At 35.2% G+C, this 24,138-nt stretch overlaps 1 protein-coding gene across 2 annotated transcripts in view; it reads left to right on the top strand.

The window, feature by feature from the left end:
• The window catches only part of LOC115217984 (sorting nexin-27), a 194,524-nt gene that overhangs the window by 114,826 nt on the left and 55,560 nt on the right, over window positions 1–24,138 (top strand). For both annotated transcript variants that reach the window (XM_036507850.1, XM_029787721.2), the window contains exon 3: window positions 8,662–8,810. In XM_036507850.1, the coding sequence (XP_036363743.1) occupies window positions 8,662–8,810 (149 nt within the window). The remainder of the gene's footprint in view (window positions 1–8,661; window positions 8,811–24,138) is intronic.

The following is a 24,138-nucleotide window of genomic DNA, read 5'->3' as shown; positions in this document are numbered from 1 at the left end:
TTTCCTATTATGATAATATAATAATGAAATTATTGCATACAGTGCTCAGGTGCACCACAACTTGTGAAAAGTGCATATAAAGTAATGTACAAATGTCTGGAAAGTGAACAGTGTGTGAGTCAGATACATGCTTGCATATGTATGGAAGGGAGAAAATCAAGTGTTGTGTTGGTGGATCTCAGGAAGCATAGAAGTTTTGAAGGATGCAGTGCTCCGACAACTAACAACTGATGCCGGCAGTTTGCTTCATACTTCAGCAACTCTTAGCATGCTGTATTAAATGATAGACAAGCAAGCAATAAGAGAATTTTAGCAGTATATAGATATATTTATATATATAAAAAAAAATTGAATGATGTTCAAGATGTGTTTACAGCTGCCCAATCAATATTCTTTTATTCTTTCAGTCATTTGACTGTGGCACTGCTGGAGCACTGCCTTGCAGGGTTTTAGTCAAACAAATCAACCCCAGGACTTATTCTTATCAGCAAGAATTGTATGTTGTTGACATCATAAGAATTTCTAAACTTCAATAGAATGTGAAAGTAATTGTTTTGGGAACACTGGATCTCAAAGCAGATGATAAAGCTAATATTGATAAAATTCTAAATAGCTAAATACTAGGTTAAAAAAAATCTTTTGGATAGGAAAAGTTATGTCTGTAGGATGTGTGGCTTTGAGTCCCATGGCTAGCTTCCAGTTTTTTTATTTGCTATCCAAAGGGTTTTGTTAGCACACCAGGCAAAATGCTTAGCAGTATTTTGTGTGCCGCTACGTTCTGAGTTCAAATTCCGCCAAGGTTGACTACCTTTCATCCTTTCAGGGTCGCTTAAATAAGTACCAGTTACGCACTGGGGTTGATATAATCGACTTAATCCATTTGTCTGTCCTTGTTTGTCCTCTCTGTGTTTAGCCCCTTGTGGGTAGTAAAGAAATAGGTATTTTGTCTGCCATTACGTTCTGAGTTTAAATTCCGCTGAGGTCGACTTTGCCTTTCATCCTTTCGGGGTCGATTAAATAAGTACCAGTTATGCACTGGGTCTATGTAATTGACTTAATCCCTTTGTCTGCCCATGTTTGTTCCCTCTATGTTTAGCCCCCTGTGGGCAATAAAAAAATGAATATTTACAAGCAGTTATATATAGCTTTATACATGTTTCAAGATCCAGCATTTCTAAAAAGATAGGGGATAATTAGTATCAATCATCATCATCATCATTTAACATCCGTTCTCCAGGCTGGTGTGGGTTGGATGGTTTAACAGGAGTTGGTCAGCTGGAGAGCTGCTCAGGCTCCATTTGTCTGATCTGGCATGGTTTCTACAGCTGGATGGCCTCCTTAATGTCAACCACTTTACAGAGTGTACTGGGTGCTTTTATATGTATCTGGCACAGGTGCTTTTAAAAATGCAATAATAAACACTCATGGCAGTGTAGTAAAGGAGTTCACTTTGCACCATGTAGTTTCAGGTTGGCTCTCTCTGATTAGCACTATAGAAAGGTGGCTTCTACCTTTGCTTTGGGTTGACCACTTACCTTGTGAATGAAATGTAGTTGAAGGAAACTATGCAGAAGCCCTGTGTGTGTAGTGCCTTTCAACCCACTGTATTGTTCTATTATTTCACATAATTTCTTTGAGTTAAGGAGGAAACATCCATGTGGTTGCCCAACCTGCTAAAAATGGCAACCAAAACTCTCTCAAATCACACTCATAGAAAAGTACACATTGTGGTTCTGGGTTCCCTGCAAGTGGGGAAAGGATATTTTATTTTTCCATCTTTTACTTGTTCCAGTCATCAGACTGCGGCCATGCTGTAGCACTACCTTGACTGGTCATAATTGGGATATTTTTTGCATATATCAGCTTGTTCAGAGCATACCAAAGGCTTAACAAATACAACATAATCTCTTCCTGATTACATGTTAATGTGTTTTAAATAAAGTTTCATAATTCAAGATTCTGTATACTGTATACTTCATGATTGGCAAGTTGTCCACTGTTTAGTAGCAATACTTTTCTTCCTCCAAATGTGTAAACTCTTGTTGAATTTCCACATCTTATCCCTTTCTAACCTTTTCCCTAAGTTTTCTGCATCTCCTCTGTTTATCTTTGAGCACCTTTATTTCCCACTTTGCTCTTTCTCTATTTCAATATAGTTCATGGTTTCAATTAACCTTTTCCTCTTCCGATAACCACTACGACTAATTATGAAAATAATCGAGAATCCGAAGTCATTTAGTAGAATAAATGAGTTTTTCATTATTAATCTGGTGTTTAGAACATAAAATTGTGGTGGAAAGTTTAATTTATTTTAAAGCAATCAGTCTCTATGGATTAGTGTCAAAAGTTTAGAGTTTCCAATCAAGAATATCTAATGGATTACTACATAAATGAAGATTTCTGTTTTTTGTATATATTTATTGTGTATCTCAGTTTTAGAATAGGTACACCAGCTGTGGTTGTGTGGTTGAGAAGCTTGCTTCCAAATCATGTGGTCCTGGGATCAGTCTCACTGCACAGCACCTGCTACAAGTGTCTTCTGCTATAGCTTCTGGCCTACCAAAGCTTTGTGAGCAGATTTGGAAGGCAGAAACTGAGAAGAAGTCCATTGCATGTGTGTTTATATATATATATGTAATGGTAGCACACTTGTTGCAAAAACATAGAGGTGTGGGTTTGAGTCCCATACGTACGGACAACCTTACTTTTTTCCATCAAGGGCTTATATGCCCCATTATTAGACTATTTACCTTAGTCAATGCATGATGATCACTTATAAGCTTTAAGATTATATATATGTTTGTTCCTTCTCGAGCCATGTCTGGCTCATAGGGCCGGTTTCCTGGTTTCCTTGGCATATAGGTTCCCCATCTGGATGGGACGCTGGTCCGTCGCATGTGAAGGAAGAGTGAGAGAAAGTTGTGGCAAAAGAGTCAGCAGAAGTTCGCCATTACCTTTTGCTGGACCCGCGTGGAGCTTAGGTGTTTCGCTTATAAACACACACATCGCCCAGTCTGAGATTCAAACCCACAATCCCTCGACTGTGAGTCCACTGCTTGGAAAGAGATTAGTTGGTGACAGGAAGAACATCCAGCCATAGAAAAACTGTCTCAAGTTCCATTTGACCCATGCAAGTGGGCAGTAAATGATGATGGTGATGATGATGATGATGACGACAATGAAGATGTCTGTTTGTGTCATAATGATAGACCGAAAGGATTGGTGGCACGGCAAGCATCTGATTGTAAAATTCTGTCTCACAAGAACTGTTCATGGAGAAGCAGACATTAAATACTGATGATGGTGAAGCCATTTACATATATCACTTATAATAATTTCCGGCATGTATTTATATATTTTTCTGTGACGCACTAGGAGGCAACGTAACCACAAATTACAAGTGAGAGTGACAGAATTAAAATGACAGGGAAAGAGAGAAAGAAAGAGGTGTGGTAGTCTATCAGTGGGTGGGTGTCACACACACACATAAAAAGTGGGCGTATGCATCTCTATTTTGCGTAATGTATATAAATGGATCTCTGTAGTTAGACACCTCTTTGTCTTAGTTAACTATTCAGTGACACTGCTTCAACCATGAGCTCTTTCTCTAGCACTCTGTCTATCCTATCTATCCGTTTATCTATGTCTGTCTCTATATCTAACTGTCTATTTCTTTCTCTGTCTGTCAACTGAGCGGTCTGCCAATTTATCCATCCATCTATCTTTCCATCAATCCTAAACATAAATAATGCATGTTATATGTGTATATATATATATATTATATATATATATATATATATATATATATATATCCATATGGTCTTGGGTTCAGTTCCACCTTACAGTGCTTTGGGCAAGTGTCCCCTATTGTAGCCTCTGTCCAACCAAAGCCTCGTGAAAGTATTTGGTTGAAGGAAACTGAAAGAAGCCTGTCACTGAGTAGTTTGGGAAAAGAGACTGATAGAATAAATATCAGGTGTAAAAAAGATAAGTTTTGGGGTCAGTTTTGTTTGACTAAACATTTCAAGGCAGTGTCCCAACATGACTGCAGTCCTATGACTGAATGTGTGTGTGTGTATGTGTCTCTCTCTCTCTCTTTCCCTCTCTCTCTCTCTCTCTCTATATATATATATATATATATATATATATTATATATATATATATAGAAGGCGCATGGCTCAGTGGTTAGAGCGTCGAGCTTACGATCGTGAGGTTGTGATCTCGAATCCCGGACCGGGCTGCGTGTTGTGTTCTTGAGCAAGGCACTTTATTTCACGTTGCTCCAGTTCACTCAACTGTAGAAATGAGTTGCGATGTCACTGGTGCCAAGCTGTATCGACCTTTGTCTTTCCTTGGATAACACTGGTGGCGTGGAGAGGGGAGGCTGGTATGCATGGCGACTGCTGGTCTTCCATAAACAACCTTGCCCGGACTTGTGTCTAGGAGGGTAACTTTCTAGGTGCAATCCCATGGTCATTCATGACCGAAGGGGGTCTTTACCCTTTTATATATATATATATATATATATATATATAACGATGATGATGATGATGATGATGATGTGTGTGTGTGTATGCCCAGACTTGTGCCTTGGAGTGGAACTTGTAGTTGCAGACCCTGGTCATTTATGACCGAAGGGGGGTCTTTACTTTATATCTTTTACTTTTATCTTTTACTTGTTTCAGTCATTGGACTGCAGCCATGTTGGGGCACCACCTTGAATTTTTTAGTCGAATGAATCAACCCCAGTACTTATTTTTAAGCCTGGTACTTATTCTATCAGTCTCTTTGGCTGAACCGCTAAGTTACGGGACATAAATACACCAACACTGGTTGTCAAGCGGTGTTGGGGGAACAAACACGCATACAAAGACACACATAGATATAGATACACACACGCGCGCGCATGCACACACACACACACACACACACACACACATATATATTATATACAACAAGCTTCTTTCAGTTTCTGTCCACTAAATCCACTCACAAGGCTTTGGTTGGCCCAAGATTATAGTAGAAGACCCTCATTCAAGGTTCTACACAGTGGGATTGAACCCAGAACCATGTGGTTGGGAAGCCAGTTTCTTACCACATATATCAATATGGTCTTGGGTTCAGTTCCATCGTAAAGCGCTTTGGGCAAGTGTCCTCTACTATAGCTACTGTCCAACCAAAGCCACTCCTATCTTTTTTAATTCAACAACTGAGTGGAATGAGTTCACTTCTGCTCAGCATGATAGAAATTTGATGTTATATTGATTATAGCAACCGAAGTGAAGGTGCATGGCTTAGTGGTTTGGGTATTTGTTTTACTGTTGTAAGTTCGTGAGTTCAGTTCCTGGTCGTGCATTGTGTCTTTGAGCAGGGTACTTTATTTCACATTGTCTGTCTCTATATCTAACTGACAAAAAAAAAACCCCCAAAAAAAACCGGTAGTGCCTGTATCTCAAAAGGCCAGCCTTGTCACATTCTGTGTCATGCTGAATCTTCCTGAGAACTACGTTAAGGGTACACATGCCTGTGGAGTGCTCAGCCACTTGCATGTTAATTTCACAATTGCATGGTTTTTGATATTAGATGATCTTTCTCTCAGTAACCTTCATCTGTTTTTCAAGTGAGGTATGCTTTTGTTTTTGTTTTGTTTTTTTTTACTAAATTCCAAAAGAATTTATAAGTTCAGAGCTTGTGGTTGATCTGTTGACATTTCCTGGCAACAGACTTCACTGTTAGTTACCATAACCCAGTATCACACAAAATTATAATCTCTGTCTCTCTCTCTCTCTCTCTCTCTCACACACACACATGCACGCACGCGCGCACACACACACACACACACACATGCACGCATGCGCACACACACACACACACACACACACACACACACATCTTCTAGTTTCTGACTAAGGAATTCCCTCACAAGCCATTGGTCAACCAGGGGCTGTAGTAGAAGTCATTTACACTGCTGTGCAGTGTGTGTGTGTGTATATATATATATATATATCAAATATAAATTAAAAACAGAACACAAAGGATATCACGGTACACGGGTTTCAAGCTTTATAAACAATTCATTATTACATCAGTATATTATTGGTATAAAAGATGGTTTAAAGCTCTCTTCAGCTGCAAACATTGTTAGTCCCAAGATTACATCACAATATAAAAGTATATGCTTTAACTTACAAAACAAAGTTCAACAAATTCAATCATATTTTTCGTAAATGAGATTAGATATGAATTAAAATTATTTTTATTCGTGTAGCTATACGATCGTTTCATACAGAAAGACAATAAATTCATTTTAAGAATCTGGGTTGTCAAAAAGTATTCGGCAGTAGCAAAAATTAAGGAAGGGGGGGGAACTAAAAAGATGTTGGAATTATACAGGTATGGTGTTCGTAATATGTAATTCTTATGTCTTTTTAGCTTTTTTACCTTTCCTTAATTTTTGCTACTGACGAATACTTTTTGACAACCCAGATTCTTAAAATGAATTTATTGTCCTTCTGTATGAAACGGTCGTATAGTTACATGAATAAAAATAAAAATAATTTCAATCCATATCAGCATCTAATCTTCTCCAATTACGAAAAATATGATTGAATTTGTTGAACTTTGTTTTGTAAGTTAAACCATATACTTAATATACTTATATGAAATTTCATATCTATGCTAATTTACACCAGGAAATTAAAAGTAAGGTGTGAAGAAATGTTAAAAATCTTTTGGAAACTACTCTAGTTAAAGGACAAATTTGCATTCAACCCTTTCAAAAGATATATATATATAAACTTTTATATATATATATATATATATGCTGTGTGTTATGTTCTTGAGCAAGACACTTTATTTCCCATTGTTCCGTCTCACTCAGCTATAAAAATGAGTTGTGACATCACTGGTGCCAAGCTGTGTCAGCCTTTGCCTTTCCCTTGGACAACATCAGTAGTGTAGAGAGGAGAGACTGGTATGTAGGGGTGACTGCTGGTCTTCCATAAACACTCTTGCCTGGACTAGTACCTCAGAGGGTAAATTTCTAGGTGCAATCCCATCGTCATTTGTGACCAAAGGGGGTCTTTACTCTATATACTCATTCACACTGAAGGTGTAGACAAAATTGCATGGATACAGGGTTTACTTTGTAATCATGTAGTTTCAAGTTCTATCTCAAGTGTCTTATACTGTAGCCCTGTGCCAATCAATGCCTTATCAGGGAATTTGGTAGACAGAAACTGTGTTGAAGCCTGTCATATACAGATATACATACGTATATGTGAGTGTGTGTGTCTATGTTCTTTGTGCCTGAGTTTGTTCTCTACCACCATTACTTGACAACCAGCATTGGTTTGCTTATGTCCCTGTAACTTAGCATTTTGGCAAAAGAGCATCCTTTTTCATTTGTCTGGCATTCTCTTTTACTCTTTTTCTTGTTTCAGTCATGTGACTGGCCATGCTGGAACACCACCTTTAGTCAAGCAAATTGACCCCAGGACTTATTCTTTGTAAGCCTAGTACTTATTCTATCCGTCTCTTTTGCCAAACTGCTAAGATACGGGGACATAAACACACCAGCATCAGTTGTCAAGCGATGTTGGGGGGACAAACACATACACACACACATATATATATATATACACATATATACGACGGGCTTCTTTCAGTTTCCATCTACCATATCCACTCACAAGGCTTCGGTCGGCCATGCAGTAGAACTGAACTCGAAACCATGTGGTTTGTAAGCAAGCTACTTACCACACAGCCACTCCTATGCCTATGTGAAAGGCGTATATTCATCAACATATAAATTACACACACTAGCCATGATAGATCGTTAGCTCCTACACGCATTTTTTTCTCTCCTTGTTTTTTTCTGTGTATCTTTCTGTCAAAGTGCGTAGGCTCGGAACGTAAAAGACTTTTTCTATTCCTGAGCGCTATACTAATACATTTGTTTGTTTGTACTCCACCTGCCTTCGTCTTTTATTTATTTTCGTAAACTTTCCCTTTACATATGTATGTGTATGTGCATACTATTGTCTAGCCATTACTTGACAGTTGTGAATGGACATGATCTTCATACAAGTGAGGTTATTGTTAGCATGAAAAATATGTCTGGCTGTGGGAAATATTACCTTCCTTGGAAATGGAAATAGGCGAAGAGTGCAACTGGAAGGCCATCCAGCTGTAGAAAATTTGCCTCAACAAACTCCACCAGACCCATGCAAACATAGAGATGTGGACATAAAATGATGATGACAGCCATATTTCTTCTCTGTTGGATGGCATGTAATAATGACAGTAGTGCGTGGTACATGAACCAGTCTTATTACAGTTAATGAAAGACATTGAAATAAAACCTTATCTATATTTTTCTTAGGAAAATAAAATGGTGTAAAAGCAGTTAATCTATATATCTATAGACATCAAAAATGACATAAGTTTTAAAATTTATCTTTTTCTGTAGCCATTTTAAAATTTGCATTGATATTTGCAGCTTTTATTAATTCTATTTAAGTGCTTTGATTTTTTTTGTAAAATTTATCATGTTTTTGAAAGTATTTCAAAATTTGTATTGAGGGTTTTTTTTTCTTACTTCTTTTATGACATTTGAATATTATTTTATTTTGTTGATTTATTTATTTATTGCCATTTTAGTGATATCTGTACCTGAGCGTGTGGCTGAGAGATTGGAACCAAGTGATGATTCTTCAGGACCATCTCTCATTGATTATTCAGAACGGCGTTCACTTCCTATTTCCATACCAGATTATCAGTCTGTAGAAAATAATGGTGAAAAATATGTGGTAAGATTTATTGTCTCGCCTATTACACCTATTTTTATGCAACAAACTGAGCATTTAACACCATTTATCTTACAACATTACTCTCACCTTCTTTTCCAATATTATTTATTTGTTTTCTTTTAATTTTATTATTCCACCTAACACTTTTTTTTTTTGGTAATGTATTCCTTTTGAATGCTTTCAATGTTTTCATACAAATTTTGTCACAAATATATTTCAAATTATGTTTATTTTTGTATAGTGATATGAACAGACAAAAATTAAATGATTTGGGTTTGAATAAATACAGAAAAGACAACTTTGGTTTTACATTATATTGCAATGATAGGTGTTAGTGTTGCAGAGTATGTGAAAATTTTGTCAAGAAATTGTATTTTAAGAATCAGAGATCTCAAGCTGTCTGGATGTGGTGGGGGTTTATTGTGTGTATTTATTACATCCTATTTCACTGCACTAAAAAAAAAATTGTTGAACCTATTTTCAGCCATGCACACTGAAGCAAGCAGTCATAAATCGTACAACATGATAACTGCAGCAAAATTTGTACATATGGGTTAGGAGAATATCACGTTAACTCTCCAATAACTGCCCCTCATTTATCATGTGTTTACTTGATACAAAAGGATATCAAAAGACAATGAGAAAAATTGTGTTAGATACTCAACTGAATCAAATTAATATACAAATAGACAAAGGAAACCATTTACTCAAGCAAAGATAAAAAGTTCAGAAGAATTTTCCAGTTTGTATCAGAAGTTATGCTAGAAATCTATGCTAATTGACTGGTATACATTCAGTTAGTTTCTTTTTTTCTTTATTGTTTTTGCTGAACTACCATCTCTCTTCTTGGCTTGTTGAGAAGTTGAAATTAACAAAGCTTGTTACTTGGTATTCTTTTTTTACTCCGATCTATGGACTAACTTCATCTTTAAAGAAACATTTATATATAATATAGATTTGCCACTTACATGCCTCCTCAATTCAGTCTTTGATGTAAATTTTTTTTTTTTTTTTGCTACAATGAAACCAATAAGTTTTCTTTGAAATGTCATATATTTCTTGTATTATGTCCAAATCTACATAGATCAAACACACTTCTTCATCAATTACAAACATAATATATGGACCAGAAGTACTTGCAAAAATATTCAGTTTTAAAAAAATAATAAATAATTGCTTTATATAATTTTTCACATGCATATTGCATACTGGACACAAGCATGGCTGGTTGGTTGAGAAATATGCTTTACTCTACAGCAATTCTAAGTTCAATGTCATTGTGCAGCATATTGAGCAATTATCTTCTTTCATAATTCCAATTTCACCAAAGTGTTTGAGATAAATTTGGTTGGTGTCAACTATGTAGAAGCCCTTTGTCTGTGTAGCTGTATGGTTAAGAAGCTTGTTTCCCAACCATGCAGTTTCAGGTTCAGTCTGTGCATGGCACCTTGTATATGTTTTTTCTACTGTAGCTACAGTTTGACCAAAGCTTTATGAGCGAAGTTGGTTGACATAAAGGTGGCGAGCTGGCAGAAACGTTAGCACGCTGGGCAAAATGTTCAGCGGTATTTCATCTGCCATTATGTTCTGAGTTCAAATTCCACCGAGGTCGACTTTGCCTTTCATCCTTTCGGGGTCGATAAATTAAGTACCAGTTACGCACTGGAGTCGTTGTAATCGACTTAATCCCTTTGTCTGTCCTTGTTTGTCCCTTCTATGTTTAGCCCCTTGTGGGCAATAAAGAAATAAGAAATGTTTGTGTTTGTGCGTATGCATGCGTGCATGTATGTGTATGTATATATGTGCTTGAGTGTCTGCAAGATTGTGTCACCTTGTCTTGACATCGCATGATGGTTGTAAATGAGTGTTTTTGTCATATAAATGATGACATTTCCAGTCTTCTCTGAAAATATGTCTGGCCATGGGGAAATATTACCTTGCTCAGAAACATGAGGGTTGGTGATAAGATGGGCATCCAACCACTGAAAATCTGCCTCACTAAACTTTATCTGATGCATGCAAGCAGGGAAAAATTGAGCCTTGAAATGATGATGATGTGACAAGCAAGAAATGAATAAAAAGTGAATTCGACAACTTTTATGTGTTTTCAGATGACTAAAATGGTTTTCTATGATGTAATTGCTTTATAACAAGATTCTTTTATAAAATTTATGATAGATTTAAGTTGGAGATGAACGCTTTAAGACGAAACAATTTGTGTAAGAAGCAGAAACAGTTTGAGGCAAGTTGGCATCTCAGAAGGGTTAATTGGATTATTACTGCACATTCACAATGTTAAGCTTACTTTCCGTAATAGATTGGATTGGTCATGTTCTGTGTTAATACGTAATTGACATTGATGTGATTTGCATTAATCAACTAATGTTCATCATCAAAACAATTAGTGAGATGACTTTTCAGCTCACACTGACCACAAAATGTGAATTTTACTGAAACACCTCTTACATACCACCACTATTAATAGCCTCTGTATGATTATTCAGTCTATTGGAAGTGGCTGCCAAATCTCCCTCAAGTTAACATCCTACTGTCTCCAAAAAAGGGACCCATCTCTCCTTCTCTTGTTCTCCTCTCCTCCTTCCCTGCACATTATCTCCATATCTTTTTATCTTAGAAGTTTATTGTACTTCTGCTCTCCACCCTTCTTGTACTGTTACTTATTGCCTTCTCTTTCTTTATCCTCTCCTATTCTTTCACCTCCTCCTCTCCATACTGATATTTATCATCAACAACACATCCACCCTTATTCTATTCACTAAACTTATCTCTATACCCATCTCTTACCATCTGTTACTCTCCTCATATACTCAAATGGACTCATCTACCCACCCTTCCCAATTCTTTGACCATATTCTCTCTTATACTCTCTTTTCTTGAATCTTAATAGTATACTCTGAAACCTCATTATCACTACCATTGTCTCCTTTTTGGCTACTCCTACCTACCTTTATATAATGTGGGGTAGCCATGTATCTCCTCTATAGCAAGACACATTTGCCTGTTCCTCTATCATACTTTAGCTTCTCAAACACTAAGCCGCCTTTTTCTCTAATACAACCCTATTCAGTTGAGGCTCTTTTTCTCTATCTTGCAAATTACTTGGTGACCTCACTAGTGCCAGTGTCATAAAAAAATGCACCCAGTACACTCTATAAAGTGGTTGGCATGAAGAAGAGCATCCAGCTGTGGAAACCATGCCAGAACAGGTATGGGAGCCTGTTGGAGTCTCTCAATCTGTCCAGCTCATTTCAGGAAAACGAATGATGTGTGGAAAAACATGAAAACAGTAATGGATGCAATACCTGTCATCCTAAGTCTGCTTGATCAGGACAGTTGCCCTGGGGTTAAACAACAACAACAACAAATTTTGCAAACTAGTGAAGAAGCCTCTACATGGGTTGCATGATTTGCTAGAAATAGCTGTTATCACTCCCTCAAAACATATCTCATTGTCTACTAATTTGTAAAGAGAGGGGAATACTTCAAAATTTCACCAATATTTCTTTTGTTAGATGGTGGTGGGCTGATATTTGTATGTTTGACAACAACTACATTAGATAATGTAAACTGGGATACATGATATCTAGGGAAAGGGGGTTGGTCACGATTGAAGTACCTTTGTTCGTAAATCTGCTCAGGAAGGACCAACTTGTAAAACAACACCTATAAAACCACTGTTTGGTATAGACTTTCACGTTTATTTAGAAAACATCACTTGAACCTAGTTAACCCTTCTAAAACCGTATTTCTGCTGGAATACACTGGCAGAAAATAAGAAAGAATTTATTAAAATCACTTTGTCATTATCAACCCCTTAATATTTAAACTAATCATATCCAGCCCAAATATTCTATATGTTTTATGTTCAAACTGGTCAGATCTAGCTTCTCACACCTACCCTACAATGTCATTCTAAAATAAACAGTCACATCATTGAATCCTCAAAGCTGCAAGAGAAAGCATGATTAATTCAAAACAGTGTGAATAAATATAGGCGTAGGAGTGACTGTAGTAAGTAGCTTGCTTACCAACCACATGGTTCCGGCTTCAGTCCCACTGCGTGGCACCTTGGGCAAGTATCTTCTACTATAGCCTCTGGCCGACCAAAGCCTTGTGAGTGGATTTGGTAGACGGAAACTGAAAGAAGCTCGCCATATGTGTATATATGTGTGTGTGTCTGTTTGTTCCCCCAACATCACCTGACAACCGATGCTGGTGTGTTTAAGTCCCCTTAACTTAGCAGTTCGGCAAAAGAGACTGATAAAATAAGTTCTAGGCTTACAAAGAATAAGTCCTGGGGGGTCGATTTGCTCGACTAAAGGCGGTGCTCCAGCATGGCCACAGTGAAATGACTGAAACAAGTAAAAGAAAGAGAAAGAAAGAGATAAGTATCATATTTGACAGAGTATGCTAAAAGGTTAGGATGCTGTTTGGAACATAAATTAGCATAAAATTTTATGGAAGGCGTTAACTTAGATCTCTTGAAAAGAGGAAATTTGTGTAATTGAATCAGGGATAGTCGACAAAAGAGTTCACTCTATCCGGAATCATCTCCACTTGTTAGAGAAATGATATTCATTGGATAAAGAAGTCCAAAATTCACCGTCTGCAAATAGAGACAGGATGGTCATAACAGGAATGTCTTTGTTTATTCGTTTGCTGTCAAACATGATCAGAGTTTGTATGGCTTTAATCATAGTTTGCTCAGTCAGCATTCACCTTGGGCTAAACAGCAAACACAGAAATTGCAATTAATTACAAGCTCAATAATAACTGAAACCATACATTTATTGATTTGACAGGGAAAACATCCACCTACACTAAAAACAACAACAACAACAACAAAAACAGGTGCATAACAGTGTATTAAATTTAAATCATTAAAATCTACTTTTCAGAAAATATATATATATATTGAAACAAATGTTCAAACAAAACAGTTGTTTTAGTAGCAGCAACTGCAGAAAAATTTCTTCTCTTCTATGTTGGCTAATTATGTAAATTGTCATTTAAAACTTCTACTCTAATTTTGTCTGTCTCAATCTGGCCACTCTCCCTAGCTTTTCTGTTTTCCTTTGTTCTTGACATATTTCCAATTTTATTTCTTTTTATCTTCACATCCTCATTTTTCTAAAGTACAAATTCTTTTGCATTTATCTCGAAAATGTAACTCGCTTCTACTTGCAGTTAACATAGAACATTTGTTTACAGCCAGAAATTTTTACTGGTTAAAATTTTCCTGATTATTAACATAATCTTTTGTCTTTTAATTCCAATTTACCATTATACTAATTCAGTATACCTCTAACCCTTTCATTAACTATATTTCTAACCAAAACACACACCTGTGTGTTTCATTTAAATTCTTAAAATAATGTAGAATAAATGTAGACTGATTTCACAAAACTATAATTTTTTAAATTAATATATTAATATATTAAAGTGGTGTTTGGAATATAGCTAAATAAAAGATTTTTACACAAATCTATTATAGAATTTGTCTCTGAACTACTCTAATTATAGTTATGTACAAATAAAATCTAAAATATAATGTTATTCAAATTTTGTTTAAATATCATTGTATAAAATGGGTTAGTGAACCAATGTTGTATTATATGATATATCTTGCAAAATACACATTATTATATTTAAAGCAAAAATGCTTTAATTTCATCACATTTTGTCTCTTTTTTTTTCTTTTCTTGCATAACAATCAGCTTCTGCCATTATTATATGAAACATTCAAAGTACCAAGCTGGCAGAATCATTAGTGCATTGAACAAAATGCTTAGCAGCATTTCTTCAGGCTCTTTACATTCTCAGTTCAAATTTTGCTGAGGTCATCTTTGCCTTTCAGAGCCACTAAAATAAGTACCAGTTCAGTTGATATAACTGACTAACTCCTTCCCTAAAATAGTAGACTTTCTACTAAAATTTTAAATCATTATGTGGAACTAAATAAAATTGGACTAAATAAATTGGACTAAATAAAAGCAAATAGTCTTTGGGTTCTAAGTCATGAAGAGGAATGATTGCTTCCTAACCTTATGCTTTCAGATTCAGTCCCACTGCACAACACTTTGAGCAAGTGTTTTCTCTAGTTGTCCTGAGCCAACCAAAGCTGAAAATATTATGGAAATTCCTCAATATTTTCATCTAAATATTGGCTGTTGTTATTTGGATCCAGGTCAACCCTGTCATCAAAGGCTTTCCACCTGTGAACTACCTCCATATTATATTCAGCTATAGTATATCTAATAATTATATAATCTAATATAAAGTACCCATTACATGCTGTAAAGGGGTTATTGTTTGGAAGGGCATCTAACCATAAAAAAACCATGCCAAAGCAGACACTGAAGCATGATGCAATTCTTGGGCCTATCTGATCTTGTCAAACCATTCGGCCCATGGAACTAGACATTAAAGTTTTGAAAATGGATTTGGTAGATAGAAACTGAAAGAAATGTGTGTGTCTGCGTCCTTGTCCAGACATCATGTGATGGCTATAAATGAGCATTATCATCATCATACATGCAAAGTTGTGTGTTTGCAGTTTTCCTTGAAAAACACATTTGGCTTTGGGAAAATATATTGCTTGGAAATAGATGAAGGCTGACAATAGAAAGGGCTTTCAGTTGTAGAAAATCTTCCTATGCTTGCATGGGTTGGGCAAAGTTTATAAACCTTGTCCAACTCATGCAAGCAAAGAAAGGTGGATGTTAAAGCAATAATGGTAATAATGAATGTAACCGAACTTGTTTTTACTACACAGTGGGAGCCTCTCTGATCACTCAACTTGCTAGAAATAGCAATCACATCTCCAAATCTCATGCTGCGCTCTTAGAAAAGGAATCATTGACAATCTGGTCTCTGTGCATAGTTAAAACACTTGATGGTCATGGATGGAAAGCCTTTGATTATAGGCCTTGTTGACAGTGACTGATCTAGGGCTAAACAATAATCATTACAAGTCAGAAACTCTAACTGTAATCTCTTCAGTGACTGCGATGAAGTCTGAGTTCACTTTGTAGGCACTCACTTTTACAGGAAATTCCTCATTGAACTCTTTACCAAACCATCCTATTTTAGTACTACTCTTTTACAAATCCTTTGTAACAACATATATACGTTGTTTACCAAATCAATTGAATGCTCTTTTGTGAACATATTTTTCATGAAGTATGATGTTTGTATGGTTCAAATAGCTTTGGAAATAATTAGAAATTTGGAAGGGTTTATTAAAAATCACTAAAGTTTTCATTATTACTCTATTGTTTATAACATAACGGAAAACCACCCCAAGAAAAATATCCTTGCATAAAATTATAAAGGAAAGATTTAAATTAAATATGATCACTTTCAAACTGGAGGTTTTGTATTGTAGGTTTTGAGGCATTTAGAAGTGATAGTGGTATTCATCATCATCATCATCATCATCATCTATCTGTTTTCCACACTGTATGGATTGGACAGTTAGAGAGGAGCCAGAGGACTGCACCAAGCATGTTTCTACAGTTGAATGTCCTTCCTAATGCCAATCACTTTACAGAGTGTGCTGGGTGTTTTTTTATGTGGTACCAGCAGCAGTGGGGTCCCTAAGTAATTGACTAAACAAGACTCCTCACCTGAAGTGGGGAGTAGTATTGAGGGAGGTGGTTTTATGCCAGGTGATGTGAGGTTAATGTATGATAGAAAGACTGGAACAGTAGTCTTGCTGTAGTGGAAATACGTGGTTACCCCAGTTAGAAAAGTGAAACAAGAAGGTGGTGAAGATGTTTCAGAAGATACAAAAATATTAAGTTATTAAAGGTGTTTGGGGTGGTAATGATATAAAAAGGAAAAAGTAAACTATAACATATAACAAAACAGCTGAATTGTCAAGTATCCAAACTCCTCTGAGTTGGATCATTATATGTAAGGGGTATCGTTGTTGTGTAGCCTCATGTTGGCAATGATTGAGAAGACTATAGCCAAAGGCATTCCAGCTGCAACCATCTCTGTCTTATTCAGCATTTAGGACTATATTATACAATGTATGATTTGTGAAAATTTAGCTATTATTTCTTGCAGATCAAGCAACCACATGGAGGCATTGTCTTTAGTTAGCAAAATATATTGTGAAGTGGTTATGTATTTAGCTACCATCCAAATGACCATCTCCATATTATAGTTTGTATATTAGAATTGATTTTTAAAAAAAATTTTGTTTTAATTTTAATTTTTTTATTTTTTAGTTTCTTAAGTTCATCTACTAAATTATTGAAATTAATTTCAGTTATACCTTTGATTCAAATGATAACTGTGAATGTGTATAGTTTGGGGAGGGAAAAATAATTGATTACTCCATGATAGGGAACAAAACAATATATTGATATAACTAATTCTAAGTTTGATACAAAAACTTTTTCAGACATAATATATTGAATTCAAATCAACTGTCTATACTTCAGATTTATTGAGCATTGAAGTCTTATAATTTACAAAGAATATCAGCCTTCAATGTACCGATGCCAGAAATTTCACGTTGAAGCTACTATTTTTAACTTGATTATGAGGAACATGTGCAACAGACGTGAACTGATATATCCTGTTGTAAACACACATTACAGGGTGTGTCTGTTGAGGTGTGTGTGATTTCTCTACCCACCATCTTCAAATAAAGGAACATTTTATTTATTAATTGCCGTATTAATAAATATCTTGCAGTTGTTGTTGACATTTAACCCTAAATCAACTCTGATCAAAAGTCTTCTAGCTGGAATCGTCTCTTACTTTTTATACATTGGAAAGTCGACTGTTTGGTATATCTGTCTTTATTACAGTTGATAGAGTTTGATTTGAGGAAGATTTTGTTGCTATTTCTAGCTGGTCAAGTGAATATATAGAGGCTCCTCAATTGAGTTGTATTTCTTTCAAACCAGAACTGAAAATATTATGGAAATTCCCCAATATTTTCACCTCAATATTGCTTATTGTTATTTGAATTCAGGTCAACCCATTTATCAAAGGTTTTTCCACTTATGAACTACCTCCATCTTATATTCAGATATATTATATCTAATAATCTAATGTAAAGTACCCATTGCATGCTGTAAAGGGGTTGGAGTTACAATGGGCATCCAGCTGTAGAAACCATGTCAAAGCAGACACTAGAGCATGATGTAGTCTTTGGGCCTGTCAGATCTTATAAAACCATTCAGCCCTTGCTAGCATGGAACATAGATGTTAAATGATAATGATGATAATGATGATAATAAGAGATTATTTAATGGTATCTTCCATCTGTAAGATAAGACACATTCATGTGTGCTTTGAAGAAGATTGCATTGCTATTTCTTGTGGATTGAATGACAATGTAGAGGTTCCTTTTTTAGCCCAGCTAAATAGTGGTTTCGCATTTTGGTAGAAGACAAGACAGCAAATCTGCAAGAGAACATTATAATTGACTTTGTACTTATTTTACCAACCACAAGATCTTTAAAGATTGAGTCATCCTCAGAAAAATTTGAACTTGTCTTTGAAGGAAAAACATATTTACAATTAGACAGGTGTTTAGATTAGCATTCTATTATTTGTGCCTATCCAGTGCTTGAAAAATTCTTTCTAATTTTGGCATAAGGTAAGCAATTTAGAGTGGATGCAGGTAGGTTGACTATGTTGACTCCAGTACTTTTATTGACCCCCACAGAAGGATGAAAGGCAAAGTTGGCCTTGGAATTTGAGCTCTAAATGTATAGAACTGAAAGAAATGCTGCTATGAATTTTGGCCAATGCAACAATGATTCTGCCAGCTGGCTGGCTTCACTGACTAAATAACAACACTATCAGATCAGATCATATGGTTGACAGCCCATACAATAGTAGACAATGTGTTATTATTGTTGTATAGGGGTCTGTGTAGTGTTTTGCTCATATTCATTTAAGTAGGGTTCAGTTGAGACTTGGCGATTTAGTCAGCCCACTTGCAGTATTGTTTTTAACCCTTTCATTACCAAACCGCCCGAAAAAAATTTTGGTTAATGTGACCAAGCCGCCCAAAACTGCCCGAATTTACCTATTCATATTTAAATGAGAATATCAGAGCAAATCTTTTTAGTACATTCGTGAAAACACGTATTATACTTCGTAAACAGTTCATCTACAGTTTTGTACAAAAATCGAAGTGTAATTTTAATTCCGTGAATTTTGGGAGATTTTTTTCCGAAATTTGTTCCTATTGTGTTTTCAAAATTTGTAATTCTGACAAAAAATGGATACGAATTTCATTATATCAAGCAGCGAGTCAGAATTCGAAGGATTTTCTACTGAAGACCTTCATAAATCTAACTCTATGACTGAAAAAAAAAAGCATGTGGTATTTGATAATGAATCTGATGTTTCATTTTCCGAAAGTGAAAACAGTGAATCCGAGAGCTCCGACAGCAATAAAGAAAATGAATTGGCACCTGAATGGAGTGAAAATTTAAAAACTGTTTCTTTCGGTGATTTTTCTGAAGAAACTGGACCAAGCCACGGACTTTCCCAGAAGAGTAAAGCCTTAGACTATTTCTTTTTACTTTTTCGAATAAGCCTATTTGAAATCATTATGGCGAAAACGAACCGTTACGCTAAATGTAAACAAAACGAAAGAAAGTGGTTTCCCATAACCTTAAATGAAATTAAGACTATTTTGCCATAAATATTATTATGGGTATCAGAAAGTTACCCAGAATAACAAATTCTATCATAAAATTTTGTTGTATACCCAATTGAATATTAGCGATGTTTGAACAAAATTTTAATAATTTTATATTTTGTTGAATTTACCTGTATATACCTGCAATTAGAGTCACTTTGTGACAAAAATTATAGTATAGAATTGGTTGAGAACATTTCATTAAATTATCTTCCAAAATTCACGTTAATTTATTGATAAATAAAAAAGTTATAGTTGTTTAATGAAACCAGACTAAATTTATGATTACGTTAGAAATTAATTGAAACACATAAGGGGTGTATTTTGGTCAGAAATATAGTAACGAAAGGGTTAATGTGCTGCCATACTAGTTTCACTTTGTCAAACTAGCTGCAGGCTTAGGAGAATTTCTGATACTGTAGGGTACCTCTTGCAGTATGCGCATTATATACATACACAGGTGTGCATGCGCATACATACACACACACACGTGTACTCTTATCAGACGGAAATTGATGAGGCAGTTTTTTTACAGTTGGATGCCTTTCTTGATGCCAGCCCTCACCTGTTTCCAAGAAGGATAATATTTCCCATGGCCAGCCATGTTTTTCATGGAAGACTGGAAATGAACATCATTTGTACAATGGCAATATTCATTTGCAGCCGTTATGTGATACCTAGACAGGGTACATGCAAACACAGACATACACACATACACATACATGCAAATATATACATCATACAGAATTCATATCATTCCACAAAAGTGTGCACACACACACACACTCTCTCTCTCTCTTTCTCATGCCCATAAATATAAATTTAGAATCTGTAAACTAGGAGATAAGATAGACCTGCAGCAGATCTGAAAAAGAGAGGGCATGTCATTGATGAGGATGCAGAGAGTGACAGAAAGACTCTGTCAATCCTAGTTGATTGATTGACTGACCAAACTGTCAATCAGACAGTCAATTAGTTAATTAGTTAATTGGTTAGCTAATTAACTAATAATAGTAGAAGTGAAATAGAATCAGTGCATGTGTCTATTATTGGCATAATGACCCTCCAAAGATATGGCATAAGTTAAAGAAAATATATTTATGTATTTGCTTTTTAATGGCAATATGTAATACTTTATAATTAAATGTAGGGAAATAATCTCATGGTTTATTTGTAATTGAAATGTTTTTAGAAAAAAAACCCCAACAAACAAACAACAAAGATTGAAAGTATGTGATTGATTACCAAATGGTAATACAGAGCAATTCAAGGAACTTCTGACAATTTATTTCTTTGGCAACAAATACACAATTACGTTTTTGTATTATCTAATTTTCTGGATCATCATCGTCATCATCATCATGTCTTTGTTATCATTGATATTCATCAGTATCGTCATCATCATTGTCGTCATCATCATCTCCCCACCCCTCTTGGACATTACCATATTGAATCATATTGGAAATGAATGGCTCCTTCTGTGTGGGAGTGACGCTGATTTATAAAGATCACACACACAATTACATGACAAGCTTCTTTCAGTTTCCATCTCGCAAATCCTCTCACAAGGCTTTGGTTAGCCCGGGGCTATATTAGAAGACACTTGCCCAATGAGTCACACAGTGGGATTGAACCTTGATCATGTGGTTGGGAAACAAACTACTTACTACATAGACACACCTACTGTTCAGTGATCATCAGGAAATTTTTTTTGAATTGTTAAAGAAAGATACAAACTTTTCTGATAAAAATAAAACTATTTTTTAAATAAATTCCATCAACATAATCATAATCTGTATTTTTGAAAGCATATCTCTGCAAATTTTTGTTAAAAAAGTATGCATTATTAAGAAATTTATGAGGAAACAAAGTGAGGTGGAGCCACTAAAATTTTAGTTATACCTATTGAAAAGTCTTTTGTATTGTGTATATTGTGTATTCAGAAATGTAAATAATTCATGAAAGATGAACATAATATCCATGATTGAAAAATATAAACAAGATTCACTTTTATTAATTTTTTTTTTTGTTTTTTATAATTTCATGTCAATTCATGAATGAATATTTCAGTTTTATAATGCATGTACATACATTTGGAAAATATTCATAAAAATATTTATGACATTTATATTTTGTAAGTTAATGTTAAAAGTATAGTTTTATATTTAGCTCTTTTATTAGTTTCAACTGTTCATTTTAAATTTTTTAGCATCTTTTTAGTGCCTATTCTTGACAAATTAGCTCTTTTTGAATATTTTCATTGCCATGATTTTGGATAAGTTTAAAAAGTGGAAAGTACAATATACATAATTTAACCAAAAGTAAAATTACCCCCAGTTATAAAATCTATGATGTTATTGATTCTTAGGTGAAGCTTAGCTGTGTGGTAAAAAGCTTGCCTCCTAACCACATGGTTCCAGGTTCAGTCCCATAACATAGCACCTTGGGCAAGTGTCTTCTACTATAGCCTCAAGCTGACCAAAGCCTCATGAGTAGATTTATTGGATGGAAACTGAAAGAAACCCATCTTTATGTCTGTGTTTGTCCCTCCATCACTGCTTGACAATTGGTGTTGGTGTGTTTACATCCCCGTAACTTAATGGTTTGGCAAAAGAGACTGATAGAATAAATACCAGGCTTAAAAAGTAAGTTCTGGAGATGATTTATTCAACTAAAACCCCTCAAGGCAGTGCTCCAGTATGGCTGCAGTCAAATGACTGAAACGAATAAAAGAATTTGTCAAAACAAGTTACGTGTCACCTACTTCCAGCTCTTTTGATACCAAACCACTGGAGACCATCTCTAGTTCTGTGACAAAAACTCCCTGTTTTAAAACCATTTAAATAATGCTTTTCATGACAATTTATGTTCCAAATTTCAGCTTAATAATAGCTAAGTTATTTTGCTTAATTCTTCAGTATTTTCACATTTAATTGAAATAAAAGCAGTATATTTTAATAGAAATAGGCTACCAAAAGGTACTTCTGTATCTCATTTTTATACTTGTTCAATTAGAAAAACTTGTTGCTTCATACACACATTTTGAGCCAAATAAAATTAGGATTTATATTGACTTCTTAGAGCAACTTAGGGGCTGCTGTTAAGTGGATATAAATTCACACCTAAAGTTTTGAAAATTAAAAGGCTGAAACAGAATTTCCAAAGTACTTACAGTTTTCATATCAATAATTTCATCATCATCTTTCTTTTCTAATTCTTGTGATGATTCTTCAATAACACATGCAAATGGATTCACTACCCAACTGTACTTCTTATATGGTATCTCAGAGAACCACACACTTTTCCAGGAAGTTCTAGAAAGGTATTCCTGGCAGCCTCTGCAATTTCTGTGGCTTCTGAAAAAAGTTTGAAGGGATATCAGTGAAACATAATTCCTTGCCAATTGAACTATTGGCACCAATTCCTCAGTTTCTCACAAAATGCACTATTTTTCCATTTTGCAGAAACATATTTAAATGCTTTCCCTGAAGGGACAAGCTGAGATTATTGACTTGCTAAAGAATTCAGTGAGATAAATTTATCACAAATGTCTCTCTTCAGTCAGAAAATTGACTAAATCTGATTTTTCTTTTTTCTGTGATGAAAGAATTATTTCTTTCCATCTTTAGAAAGTTCCTTATACAACAGTAACTTTTTATTAGCAGCCCCTGCTGTATTACATAATTCAAATGATAATCCAGCATTTGTTGGATTGGTTTTAAGGAATTCATTATCCCATAATAGTTTCCATAGTGACATATATAAATCATGGCTTATTTCCTTCAATTTTAAAACCTATCAGAAAATAATTCAATATGCTTGCAAAATTTGTTCCGTTGCAAGCTGTTTGACAATGAAACATCATTCAATGTGCTTTCCTGTAATGTTAGCCAGTGCATATTGTGGCAACTGTACTCACAAAGAAGCTGTTAGTTGAAAGGAAAGTTAGCAAAAGCTGGAGAAATTCACTTGGTGTAGCTTACAAAAACAAAATATTTTTCTGAACAGAAAATTGCAATCAAAGAATGGCGAGATTACTGCTTGCTTCATGTTCAAATAGAATGCTTGAACGAAATACAGATTCTACTGATTAATATGCTGCAAACTACTGCTCTTTTGACAAATATATTGCTTTCTGCTTGCAGAATTAGTACATAGGAATATATCATATTTATCTATTATACATCCATAAAGCCAGTGACAAACAAGCAATGTGGGGTAACACAGTAAGGATGTAGCAGTAAGATGTAACATAGTATGTGTAGGTGTGTTGGTGTTGTTCTTGCAGATCATAGGGAATGGCCTGTTGTAGCAAATCCAGTATCCCTGAACTGGCAGCAGGTTTCAAAGATCAGCTGAATTTTTGCATAATGTAATGGCTAGATGCAGTTTGAAGTTTAGAATGGCAACAGTTGGTGGGTTTCTTGCTTGCAGATCAAAGTGAATGAGCTGTCATGGCAGTTATGTTTATTTCAATGGTTAAAAACCACCGGCCACTTAATTGTTCAGGATTACAGTTAGCGAAATCCATAAATCCATTTAATCCTTCAACTGCAAAATTAAATTCCATGATTATTTCAGTAATGATGTTAAATACTTACCCAAACAATAGAATTGGTATTTTCTGCA

Source organism: Octopus sinensis, linkage group LG12 (assembly GCF_006345805.1).
Source record: "Octopus sinensis linkage group LG12, ASM634580v1, whole genome shotgun sequence".
Taxonomy (NCBI): Eukaryota; Metazoa; Mollusca; class Cephalopoda; order Octopoda; family Octopodidae; genus Octopus; species Octopus sinensis.
The sequence above is the reverse complement of the archived record's forward strand: the minus strand, read 5'-3'. Positions and strand labels throughout refer to the sequence as shown.